The sequence below is a fragment of the Botryllus schlosseri genome, chromosome 1, assembly GCF_051294905.1.
Source record: "Botryllus schlosseri isolate E-star chromosome 1, Bs_hap1, whole genome shotgun sequence".
NCBI classification, from domain to species: Eukaryota; Metazoa; Chordata; class Ascidiacea; order Stolidobranchia; family Styelidae; genus Botryllus; species Botryllus schlosseri.
Window position 1 is genome coordinate 27577480 of NC_137236.1, and position 12443 is coordinate 27589922.

Below are 12443 nucleotides of genomic sequence, written 5' to 3' on the forward strand. Positions count from 1 at the left end.
GAACGAACAGCGAGAGATAAAGAAATACGAGAGTAGGTAATGAGAAACTATCTGTATGTTTGAGAGGGAAGAAATCGCCATACTTCATCGACAGCACTAACGGCTTAACTATCGAAAACTGCAAATATCTACAGATAGTCAAGTAGTTGTGCCAGTAGCACCATCATAAATTCATGACTGACTGTAATGCCCTATGTAAACCTGCATAATCTTCAAATAAGTTTGCTACGCTCTGTACTTGGCGAGATATCCAGAATACGATACAGTGGCGCCGATTTAGTGGATTTTATTTGCGTTGCTGTGCTTCAAGTCAAGGTGGCGTTTGGGGTTGTGTTACGTCGTCTATAATTAGCCCAGACGCCGGGTATGATATCATCAAATAGTAAATGACGATGTCATGGTTCATCAGTTGAGGGACATCCCCCGACGTGACGTGCTGCATCCGCTGTGCTAGCCGAACGTGGCAAGTCGTCAATACGGATTTGCGTTGCATTGCCGCGGTACAGTGTTACTGCTTTCATGGCAATTGCAATGAGATCGATTGTGTAGTGTGAGTCAAGTTGCAGTGCTAATAATATAGTAATAAGAGGGTGCTTGTTTCTCTGAGAGCAATTGACACAGACGATTGCGCCTGGATAAGTGGCAACCGCCGTAATCGTGATCTATATTATCGACAATATTGTACTTCAACTTCCGCGATAAATAGGCTAATAGGATTTGAATAGGCATCAGCGAATTTGCACTATTTGGTTGTTTACGGTGTCTCCAACCAAGTGCAAGCGATGAGGTAGTCTGATCTGGTGGAAGTGCTGCAGAAAGCATATTTAAAACATCGTGAGAGCTGGAACAGCTGTGTTAAATGGCGGTGGTACGCTGAGGCAGATTACTTGATGATCTTAGCAGTATAGAATTACAGCGCCAGTATGCTATAACTGTTGATTTCCAATTTCGCAGATCGCTAGGCCCGCTACATTATGAATTCCTGTGATCAGTTCCGGTTATTACCGGTATTTTTTCTTTTGCAATTGTGGGTCGTCATGGGACTTGCAACGAGTTTGAAATGCACCGAGTAAGTTATCATTAACGCTAAATGATGTTTGTGTGCAATGCTTACCTCGTTGTGTGATCTAAATATCGAAATTGAGAACATACGCAGTCGTCATGCGTGATGTGGTCATGTTGTGATCTATAGTACGTTGGAGTCATATGCCCATTGTCCATGCAAAGCATGTGAGGACTAGATAGTTCGCAACTCTGTGACAGTTTACCACCTGATGTCTTTTGTGCGTAACGACTTTCTACGCTGTTGCTGCAATCACGTTACAGAAGGCTTTTCTGCAATTTGATTCATGCAAAGTAGCAACCGCCTTCATGCTGCATGCTGCAGAGTATCCCAGATTTCTGACATATCGTGAATGATACTGAAAGTTTGTTTCGGAACGTAGCCAATACTGTGCGTCCAATCATTGGAATAATCAGCTTTGTGAAGCATTTTGAAAATGTCTCGGCGTTTCAGATTTGCAAGACTCTGTTTAGATTTAGGCGTCTGGTGAATGTCAATTATCCCGTTTTTGCATAATGCATTTGCGGTGTCTCATACAGCTGAATTTTGTTTTCGTCTCACAGTAAAGACCCGAGGGAGAATCTATTCCCCGAATGCATGCAGGGTGGAGACCTCGTGCTCTGGTGCGACTATTCCACCAAAAAGAGTATTCCGAATCCGGATAAGATCTACCAAGACAAGACTTGCCGAAATTCAGTCGCCCTACACATTGAAGACAATTGCCTTGAGGAGATATCAAAATGTGAGACCTAATGTCATTTCGCGGTAGTTCGGACCTGTATTTCCCATGTAGTGCGGGACGATTCGCTTCAATGGGAGTAGTGCGCCTTTGTTGCGTAGTAAACTGAAATTTCCCCCAGTTAAATCAATGACTTATCTATATCTATTGTCACAAATGACAGTCATGCTGTTGTGAGATCTTCTGTTAACTTGTCAAGTTGGTCGTAAACTCAACACGTTTGTAGTCAGAATTTAGTTTAATTCGTGCTTTCGACACCTCACGTTATATTGAATGTTTAAATTACACCCCCAAACTAAACAAATGTCCTTGAAATCTAAATAAACAAGGCTGAGCGAGATAATGGAATTAACGTTTTTTCCAAGACCATACTTCAACGAAGGTTATCCGTATTACGACTATTGTCGAGATAAAGATTCATAATATTTGCTATACGCCTGAATTCTAAAGATTTGTTTGTCCATTGACAGTTGGGATTTACGCTAAATACGGAACTATCATCCAGCGAGACGTTCGTATCGAAAGTCATAGTCCCCTCGAGCAAAAATCACCTAGGTAAATAGAAAGTTTGCACTGTCACACATTAACTATCAAAGTTCGCCCTACATCTATCTCGTCAGACTTTGTATTGGGTTAGGTGTGCTGAGATGAACACGACGAAATATTCAACGAATTGAAACAGCTCTAAAAACGATAGCATTCACGATATAACTTCTATGGACAGGATACAAATAACTGTTTTTTGTGATCCTGAATACACCACAGCGGTACTAAATACATGACTGCTATGCAACTTACATGTTCTGACCTACCAGCGTAACTGTGTGAGTGATTTAGGTCTTTGTAAAGGATGTTATTGGTTGGATTGAATTCACTCTTCGCATAAGTTCTGTGATCACTATTAAGATACACCTAGTCTTTGCTTCAATAGATCAGGGATGGATTCAGGTCTCCTGCCACGAAAACGAAATTTCCACACATTGCAACGTAATCGATTTGGTTCGAATTGCGTCGACTTAAACTACTTGCCGTGCTTGGTGTTTTGACTGCTACAGTCATGCACAGTTGCACACCAAGTATACAGACTAAATTTCGACTAGCATTTTATAGAGTAGCGCTGTCCGTGGACATATGAGCACTGAGAATGTGTCACGCAATACCATGCCATATCTTGGCATGTAAGACTTGAACACTTGGATTACTGTAAGTTGGGTCAGGAGCAATGTTCCCTCTATTTTTTAAGAGTCTGCGCAAACACGTCAACTCACTGCGCAGGCCCTCGGACAACAGTGCGCAACCACCCTCCAATAGGGCGATAAAACTAACTACTGGGGGGCTTCGTCCCCCAGACCCCCCTACGGCTCTAGGCTTCTTCCGGTACTTATCATGTACATTGGGTGCCCATTTAGTAGTGGCGTCCCTAAACGCGCGAAGCGCAAAAAAATTTCTATAATTCATGATTGCATCGGCCAATATGTTCGGGAATTGCATATATATTGCTATCAATTTTTATCCTCTCCCTGCTCACATAATCAGATTTGCCGGTAGAGCTGGTCCAGTGAGGTGTGTTGGAATAGATAGGCCCTCTAAATAATAATAAAACATCTTCGGGCGTACCCGTTGATATAATGACTTCGTTACATGATGTTATTTCGTGACCCCCTATCTGCTATGTCAAAAGATATTGAAATCGCCAAAACGTAGGCTACTAAAGTAAAAGACGTAGGCCTACACGATTTCAAATTGGTATTTCTTAACTGGAAAATAATGTTCCCCCTTGTTGTGGGACTCGGATCGCCAGGACAGGAACATTCGGCGCCAGCCATTTAGGCGCCCATATGGACATGGACAATTACATATATATTTGTATATATCGAAGTTTTCGGTCCGCACCGGGGCAGTCTTTTTCGCCCAAGGTTTTCTCGCTGCTGATCATCGTTCTGGCGCACTTCTTGGATTCGCATGTAACATAGCCTTTAACTTCATATGTCTTGGCGCGTCATGGTGCGGTAATGGCCGACGCCCAACTACCCATTTCTATAAATCATGCCTAATTTTTGTTGGGAAAGGGTACCCAATAATTAGATATCTGACAATAATAAAACGCGCGTAGCGCGAAAAAAAATTCCTGAAAAATTTCAAAAAATACACCATGATTTATGTTAATTCTCGAAATAATTTTGGACCCCCTTCGTGCTCGGCCCCTCCAATTGGGGGGTTTGGGGTGCGAAAGTTACGGTCCTGAGTAAATCTTACGCAATGTTCATGTCACGCGGAGAAGACTATCATTCGTTAGTTTCTCACAGATTAACTTCGAGCTAGCCCATTGTTATTTATAACTTTGTTAAAGCATATTATTTCGCCATTCCCAGAAAATAATGCGCTATTGAAATGATATCAGTATCGCTTACGTGTACGAGACCATACTAAAAAATATCTTCCGTGAGGCGCAGGTGATTGTGAACTCTCATTTCTTCACGGAGCGCAATAGTTACCTTTGCGGGGCGCACTTGAACCTCGGTTTCAGACTTCAGTGATAACACTATTTGGCCCTGGCAATGTTCCATCCTAATTTTCACGAATCTGCGCGCGTGCGTGGTCCATTGGACAACAGTGCGCAACAACTATAAAAAAACATCATTTCTGATTTTTTGTGCGCAGCGTAGATTTTCTGTGCGCAGAGACCGTTTCAGCACTGCGCATTTGCGCACGTGCGCAGCTTAGAGGGAACATTGGTCAGGAGTAGATTTAGGGTAAAGTTCGGCTTACAGTCATAGTTGTCTGTCTATTTAAACTCATATGCTCAAGTGTTCCGTGCTTATGTGTAGTTTTACAGTGCGTCGCCTGCTAAAATGTCGTGAAATCAGGTAGCACACATTTGGACTGGTCTTCTTGCGAGTAGCACCAAAAAGAAGTGTTCAGCGTAACTAGGTATGATGGGAATTATAAAAGTGTATGGTCCAGCGATAATGACGTCGCATTGCCCAAGACGGCGACTGATTAGCTGAAAGCGAACATTTCCTAAAATCTCGTAAACAAGTACGATTTCAACAACTGTTGAAGATGTTTGCTATTTCGTGTGTGTCGCCTTGGGCGGTGCTGCTATTGAAGAACGGTATTTGCTGTCGCGTAGCGCTCGACTGAATGCAGACCGCAGACGTAACGAGACTAGCGTCTCGTTTTGTACGTTTAAAAGTAAACAGATGCGTCGCTGCTCGTCTGCTGTGACCGAGAACACAATAGCTGTTATGAGCGAATGTCGTCAGCGGCATCCTGTTGTGGCGGGCGCTTGTATATTTCCCGCCATTCGACCGTTTCTTTATGCGACAATGACTGATCCTTTAAAGCAGTCTGCAACCGTATTTCGTAGCATATTATATATTGCACATCATATCCAAAACCTTTCTCTGAGCAAGCTGTTATTCCACAATACACAGCTATAAAGAAATGACTTCTATGTTATAATATGATCCACGGTATGACTTGTGACGCGGTCTGCACGTTTCTGGAGGGCCAGTTATAAATATTGATGTTCAACATGCGTTTTGAGCATGACGGATAACTGTTAATCTGCAGATCGCTGTGGCAGTTCTGCAAAGTTATTTTTCATTACTTAGCCCGGTGAAGTCCTATATCTGATATCCCGGAACAGATGCGCGTTTAGTGTCACCGCGCTTATTGTAAAGACTTCGAAGGTCGCTAGTGGTGTGTAACATATCGGTAACGAAAAAACGTGGTTACTCCAATGCTTTTGGTTCTGCTTTCCCCTATTGTATTTTAATCAAATCAGACTAAATTCTGCATCAGTCGCGTAAGGAGACAATGGGTGGTTCCAATAACACCAGGCAATGAGACACAGCATCGGCTGCATGCATGCTAATGGGGGGGGGGGGATGAAACGTCACATATCACAGTACAGTAATTGCTCACGAATAACCTTGAGAAAAATTAGCAAATAGTAATTTATACAGCTTACATAACTAAGCGAAACTATTTTGTGATAATTCATGTATCTTTATATATCTCTTTTCTAAACGCATCTTTTGAGAAATATACACGATTGCGACATGTATGATTGACTATAATTACTAAATCCGGACCCGTTCTCCCGCAGACGAAATCAAGAAATACCCGAATCTCACCAAGCTCAACTGCGCATTGAATTTCATCAAAACTATCGAATCATTCACGTTCCGTGGCAACGGACAGCTACGTGCTCTGGATTTCAGCAATAATCTAATCGCAGGAATTCAGCGCAGCGCGTTTCATGGTAAGTTCCTTGCAATGACTGGGCTGACTGGCCTTGATTTTATACCGGCGATGTCATCCACAATTTGTTTAGGCAGCCCTGGAATTGAATCAGCAATGTTCAACATTTTATGCTGTCCCATCGTTTCCACGCATTAACATGGACCTGAGTAGCATTAGAATCAAACTGCACCCTACCTTTGTGGTCAAACTAGCAATCGCATTCCCATGCTTCGCTGGATTGTATTGTCACTGATATATCCGTTTGCGAAGAGAAATTATTTTCTCCCACACTCTTACCAGACCTTATTTGACCATGATTGCAAAGCCAGGCGTTGGTCCGCACCCTTGAGAATGTATTTGGTAACCTTTTTCTTGGATCAGACGAATTTTAAATGTTACTATTTCAGGGTTAAGAAAGCTCGAATCTTTGAACCTCACCAACAACCACATAAGTCAGATATCTCTGACAATGTTCACCGACCTTGTGTCGCTAAAGGAGCTGTCGCTGCAGGGGAACAGACTGCAAGTTTTGCGATCTAGGTCGTTCTACATCTTGAAAAATTTGAAAGTGCTGAACCTGAGTGGTGAGTGAACTCTGCTTATTCACTCTGTCAAGAATCGTATATCCACCGGTTTCCACCGCATACACCGGTTTCCACCGCATACGTTAATTCATTTCGGGATATATCCCAGGATTGAGGTTAGTACCACCCATGTACGGTGATGGTAAAAACTCTATTCCTTTACGTTGAAGTTGTGCAGTAGGCCTACAGTGAGTTGTTTGCATACAGTTTGCATACAGTGAGTAGTTTGCATCTCAATGTCATCGTACTTTACCGCTGCAGCGGAACTTTAGACGTATTATTTTGTGTCCATCACTATCGAAACTTGACCGCTGTTTAGTTACCAAACAAATTGCATTCATGATTGTCAGGTCCGTTTTAAGCTGCCAATAAGTAACCGAATCCGTGAAGTTCCGTCTATTTGCAGGCAACAAAATAAGTCACATTCAACCAAAGGCATTCGCGAACCTGAAGAATTTAGAGCGGCTGCACCTCGACGGAAACGAATTGCACAAGCTCGACCAAGATCTATTTTCCAACACCCCGAACTTGCAAGTGTTGACGCTTTCCTACAACTCGTTCACTGCCGTTCCTGTATTTTCAATGGTAAGATATGATCCGATATTTTGTAGAAGTCATACTCGTCCAAATATCATACACCATGTCATTTCAATTATCATTTCCTTGCAGAATACGCTCTGGAATCTGCACACGTTAAATCTGGCGCACAATCTGTTGGAAGAGCTGACGATCGCACCCATGTCCAACCTCTCTAAACTACAGTAAGTATATAATGCTCAATTACTGCTCCGTAAATGCATCATTCGTTGCACGTTGACCGTGCCGAATGTTAGGTGTGAAATATGAGCTGAGCAAGGATGTTTAACGACAAGAATGCGAAAGTTTAGCCATATTCAACTCTGATTTAATGTAAGATGTATCCTGACGTGGATCGCGTTTGTATTGAGACATTCAGCTCGTGAATGAATTTGTCTCGGTCTTAGACCTGAGCATGGATTTAAGCACGAAAATAATGAATTCAGGCTATAAACTTGTGATCAGAGTTAGGGTTTTAAAACATATCGGCTCAAATATGCTAGCAGTGCATACGCAAATATTAATAGCTAGTGTTTCAGAAAGTGGGCGAATTTAGGAACGCAACCAAGCCCTAAGATTGTCATGTTAAGAGTCAGAGACAGATCCATATTCTACAGTCAGCGTGGCGAAAGATCCCTCGAATATGTCAGAGTTTAGTGGTCGTCTTAACTTGATGAAATCAGACTTACACTTTCTTCTTTTTTCAGAAATCTGTCTTTGCAAAATAATTCGATCCTCTCGATACCAGAGGACTCATTTCACCGTATGCCTCTGTTACGATACTTGAATTTGTCCTCAAACCGCATGGAAGACATTGGAGAGTGCGCATTCTGCCACAACTGGTAAGTAGCCGTGACAAGTAACGCCATTACTTCAGGCTTCTCGATACTGCGCTGCGATATTAGGTCCATTACCTAATGTCGACCTGAAGTGTTTTCATGTCCAGTCTCTTGATATTCACGAAGTTTGAAAGCACACTCGGTTCTGTCACCTCACAAATGTATTCCAGTCAGACCGTGGTTTTAGTCACGGTTAATAATACGTCGAAACTATACGTGTAAGACGATACCCATTCTCTTCACTCTTCTTGAAGACCGTGACTATCCCTGGTTGATAATATTATCTGCAGATCACGACAGTGGGAATGTGATCGTGTGTTACAATTTATGACGTGTATGGCCACCGTATGATTCTGAAGTGCTAATAAACATATCTTTACGCGATTCCTATATACGGAGGCCCTTCGAAACATAAGAATATGCATGCTAAATATACATGCTAAATACACTGACATACGGCACATTCTTCTATTCAGTTATAGCATTCCGAAAACCTGTCTTCACAGAGCATTCGTAGGTACTAAGACCTAACCACGGAGTTTCAAACCTGGTAACAATACTAGGTCGTGTGTGCCAAATCATGAATTTGCCGAATAAAATTCATTCCAAACATATTCTCTGAAAGTCCATCATTGATCGCAATAATGTGAGATAGTCGACCTTTTTATATACTATTATTATTCTGATAACCGAATAACATCCTATCATAGGTTAACTGGTTAACACAATATGTCCTGTTCTGTAGCAATCTGGAAGTGCTGAGCTTGAGCAACAACGCTTTGAAGACACCTCACCCGCAATGGTTCACGTCTTTGATTGACCACGACGCCTTCAACGGAACTGAAATTCATGGAAACGAATGGAAATGCGATTGCGAGACCATACCGTTCTACGTAAGTTCATACATTGCTTGAACATCTTCGCGAATGACGTCAGAGGACTATTGATAATACAAATACGTGCAATTTTCGTATATATCTTTAGCCACCTTGATACTGAGGCTCTTTCGAACGACAATTCCACTCATAAGAGAGACGTTAACATGAAAATACTACTTTGTACTTGATACATGCAAAATGTCAAGATTAAGTCGCTCTGCCTGAAAAAAAAACTGTTAAGTAGTCGTGAAGCTGTACTCAAAACAGAATCACTTATGTATATCGTGCAGATAAGCAAAACCCACTTGAGAAAACTGGAAGTGGAAGTAGCCTACTTCGATACTGATCAGCTCAGACATTATATCACGGATTTAATTTCCTGATCTTGGACGCACATTACGCGATTCAAGTTAACGAATTATTGTTGATCACTGAAACTATCATCATTTATACGGCCCGGTTTTGCTCGTAAAACACCATTTTCAATAAGAATATTCGAAATTTCAGGACTTCCTCACCGGGCTGCCATCAGTGTGGGCAGAACCGCTCAACATAAACTGCAGCTGGCCAAAGAAACATCGCGGGAAAACCTTGTCCGCCGTAATCCACGACCTCCGCGATCTCGGATGCAGTGACACGCACTACAAACCCGCACAGCGCCAGTGCGACCTTACCGCACCTCCGCCAAAGAAAGAGACTGCTGTTTATGACTTCACGCCCGGCTTGACCAGTACCACCGAGGCGCCACTGGTAACAAACTCTTATATAAAGGACACCGGTAAATCGCTCCGTTTGGCAGAGCAGCCGGGTGTACACGACGACGACACCAAGACACCGACATCGAGAGAATTTAATCTGTTTTCAATAGAAGTAATACTTGTCGGTCTCGTGTGCGTGATCGTATTGATCTTAGCAGCATGCTTCGTTTATCGCCGCGGTAAAAAATCTGTGAAGCCCAAAAAGCAGTGCGATGACATCGAGTCACAAGGAGACAGCAGACATGAAGGCGCTGAAGTTGCAATCGTCCCCCATCGGACATCTAGCAACAGTACCACCATTACTCGTCTCAGTGTCCAGAGCGATTCATCGGAAGAGAACGAAACAGCGCCGACTCAAGCGCAGGGTGACCTAACGAGTTCACTGTCAGATTCGGGAAGGTCTACCGCGTCGCGTTGTTCCCCAAGTGAGGTGGCCGTTAGCTCGGACGACGGGCTTACTCTTTCTACGACAAATACATATTCGTCCTCGGAAATATCAAGGCAGACATCTGAGGACTCCGGGCGCGGCAACACCATACCAAAAGAAGTGAAGACTGAGCACGCTGAGGACGTTTCGCTTTTGACGCGATGCGATCCGATAGGCGGGAATGATTCTAGTGGTGTCCATTGAAACCGTATCATTGCCGGTATTGCTTATACATCAGAAATGCGAAGCAGCCCGGTTCGCTTCGAGACACTGCAGTAACATCAGTCAGTGAAGCTGCGGAGATAAAATAACGCGTACACCATCAACTCTGCCGATCGCTAGCCTTAGGATGTATGCGACTGTCGATGCAGAATCCTTAGTGGAAAGCAATTGCGGTCGATTCGAGCCTTCGCAAACGTTTGGGCGATCCATTATAAATGGGGACAAGCTTCGCACGATACACAAGTTCCAAAATTACGTGCCAAATTTGTTATCAAAACCAACCACTTTGATATTTTTTAAACGAGCAGAACCATCAAGTTCAATAATCTCACCATTCCTTTTTATTCAGTTTCGTACAGGTAACTAATGCTTGTCATTTTCGTAGCATATTGGCTCGCGCGAACGATGTACTGGGCGCTAAATGCCTTTGCGCAGCATCACGAAAGTTTACGATGAACAGGGCACCGCTGCTTGTTTGAAAATTTCAAACAGGATGAACTTTCATGCATCTGCTTTATTTATCTTGTATTTGCATCCGTACATCTCCCAGTGTTACACAGGCTGCAGCACGGACTGCCATCGAGTGCGTCTTCCCGTGCATTTTTATACTCTATTTTCCGTTCTCAAATATTGAAGCTAAAGTACAGTTGCCTTGAACAAGCATTGAGACACGCGCCTATCTTTTGAAATTCCAAATTTTGATCTACAATACCTAATGGACAGCCATATTGCATTGACCTGTTTCAATGGTTCCATCACTCGCCCTTCAGTGGCACTTATCGTGCGCCCATTTGTTGACAAGCGATGTTAGATATCGTGGATGGCATTACAAGAACATTATTCCATGTGTGTAGCAAGCTTCTCAGTATTCTCAGTATACCAAGTTGATACTTTGATACGTGCTTGATCGCATCATATTACCTACTTATACATCAGTTAATTGGCTGCAAGTTCTTCTCAAACTATTCAATCCGCGTTGCTCCAATACCGAACTCGGCCGATTCTTTTTATTATGCAACTCAATGAGTAGTACAAAATGTTCACATATGTACGCATTCAATTCCTGACTATAGTTTGAACTTTGTCGAATCTCATCTATGCACGTGCTCGTCGATATATACGATATCCCCATAACGCTCGATAGAGCCACACGAACATCTTATTACCTGTACAAAGTGATTTTTTCATTTCATTCGCATGTCTCTGTCTTAGCGCCAACGTAAAGGGGCATAAATCGTATGTTATTGACTTGGACAATTTTACTATCTTTCTCTTACGTTTACACCTTGAAAGTAACGCGGCCTAGCCAAACACTTATGACTCGCTGTTTAATATTTTCATCGCATTTCTTTCTTTGCGAAAATATAAGTATTCTCATAGAATTCAATGTCTGTTTTTCAACCGAGGCTACACAAAAGTTTATTCATTGGTGGTTGGAAGGTTGGAATTAGGGTCAGGTAAAAAATTGTTTGTGATATTCACGGTGCTTTTCGACTACTATATGGTCATTTATACCAGGCCGAAAATATTCATTAGCATTCCGTAGCTGCCGCATTATAGCACTGCCCATATCTCGGCTTTTTAAGACACTATACTTACGCGAGGAGGAGAATAGATTGACCATTACCACTTGGGAAGGGAGTCTGGAGTGTTGCTCGAACCCACAACTAACTGATGTTGTAGCTGTGGATCATACCACTCCCGTGTCCACATCTTATGATCTCGAATACCAACTTGGCCATCATATCACAAGGCCTTACCTAATACCCAAGAGTCCAATGTTCCCTCTAAGCTGCTCAAATGCGCGGTGCTCACACGGTCTCTGCGCACAAAAAATCTGAAGTGATGACCTTTTTTTTAATCGTTACGCACTGTTGTCCAAGGGTCTGCGCAGTGAGGTGGTGAGTATGCGCAGCCTCGTCAAGAATTAGGGGAGCATTGCCCATGACTAATGTTGGTATCCCTATGTTTGGCTATACATGACTAGTTCGATTTCGAGTGGAGAATTAGCGTTCGGGTAAAATTGTGTATTTCAAGTGTGTTTCATTTAGAAGACATCACACTTTTTAAAGTAGGGTTATACCATATACGTACTCCTATTTCTGT

At 42.7% G+C, this 12443-nt stretch overlaps 1 protein-coding gene across 1 annotated transcript; it reads left to right on the top strand.

Annotated features, from left to right (window-relative positions):
- Positions 1-265: 265 nt before the first annotated feature.
- On the top strand, positions 266-11719 carry LOC145446688 (uncharacterized). Its single transcript, XM_080325042.1, has 9 exons — positions 266-1069; positions 1627-1805; positions 5917-6072; positions 6461-6637; positions 7044-7222; positions 7307-7398; positions 7921-8055; positions 8798-8945; positions 9438-11719. Exons 1-9 carry the CDS (start codon positions 975-977, stop codon positions 10317-10319), a joined length of 2043 nt encoding a protein of 680 aa, XP_080181168.1. The 5' UTR covers positions 266-974; the 3' UTR covers positions 10320-11719.
- Positions 11720-12443: the final 724 nt, after the last annotated feature.

Coding starts and splice junctions, on each gene's coding strand:
- LOC145446688 (XM_080325042.1), top strand. CDS start 975: ATGAATTCCTGTGATCAGTTCCGGTTATTACCGGTATTTTTTCTTTTG. Junction 1,070..1,626: donor ACGAGTTTGAAATGCACCGA/GTAAGTTATCAT, acceptor TTCGTCTCACAG/TAAAGACCCGAGGGAGAATC. Junction 8,946..9,437: donor GCGAGACCATACCGTTCTAC/GTAAGTTCATAC, acceptor TCGAAATTTCAG/GACTTCCTCACCGGGCTGCC.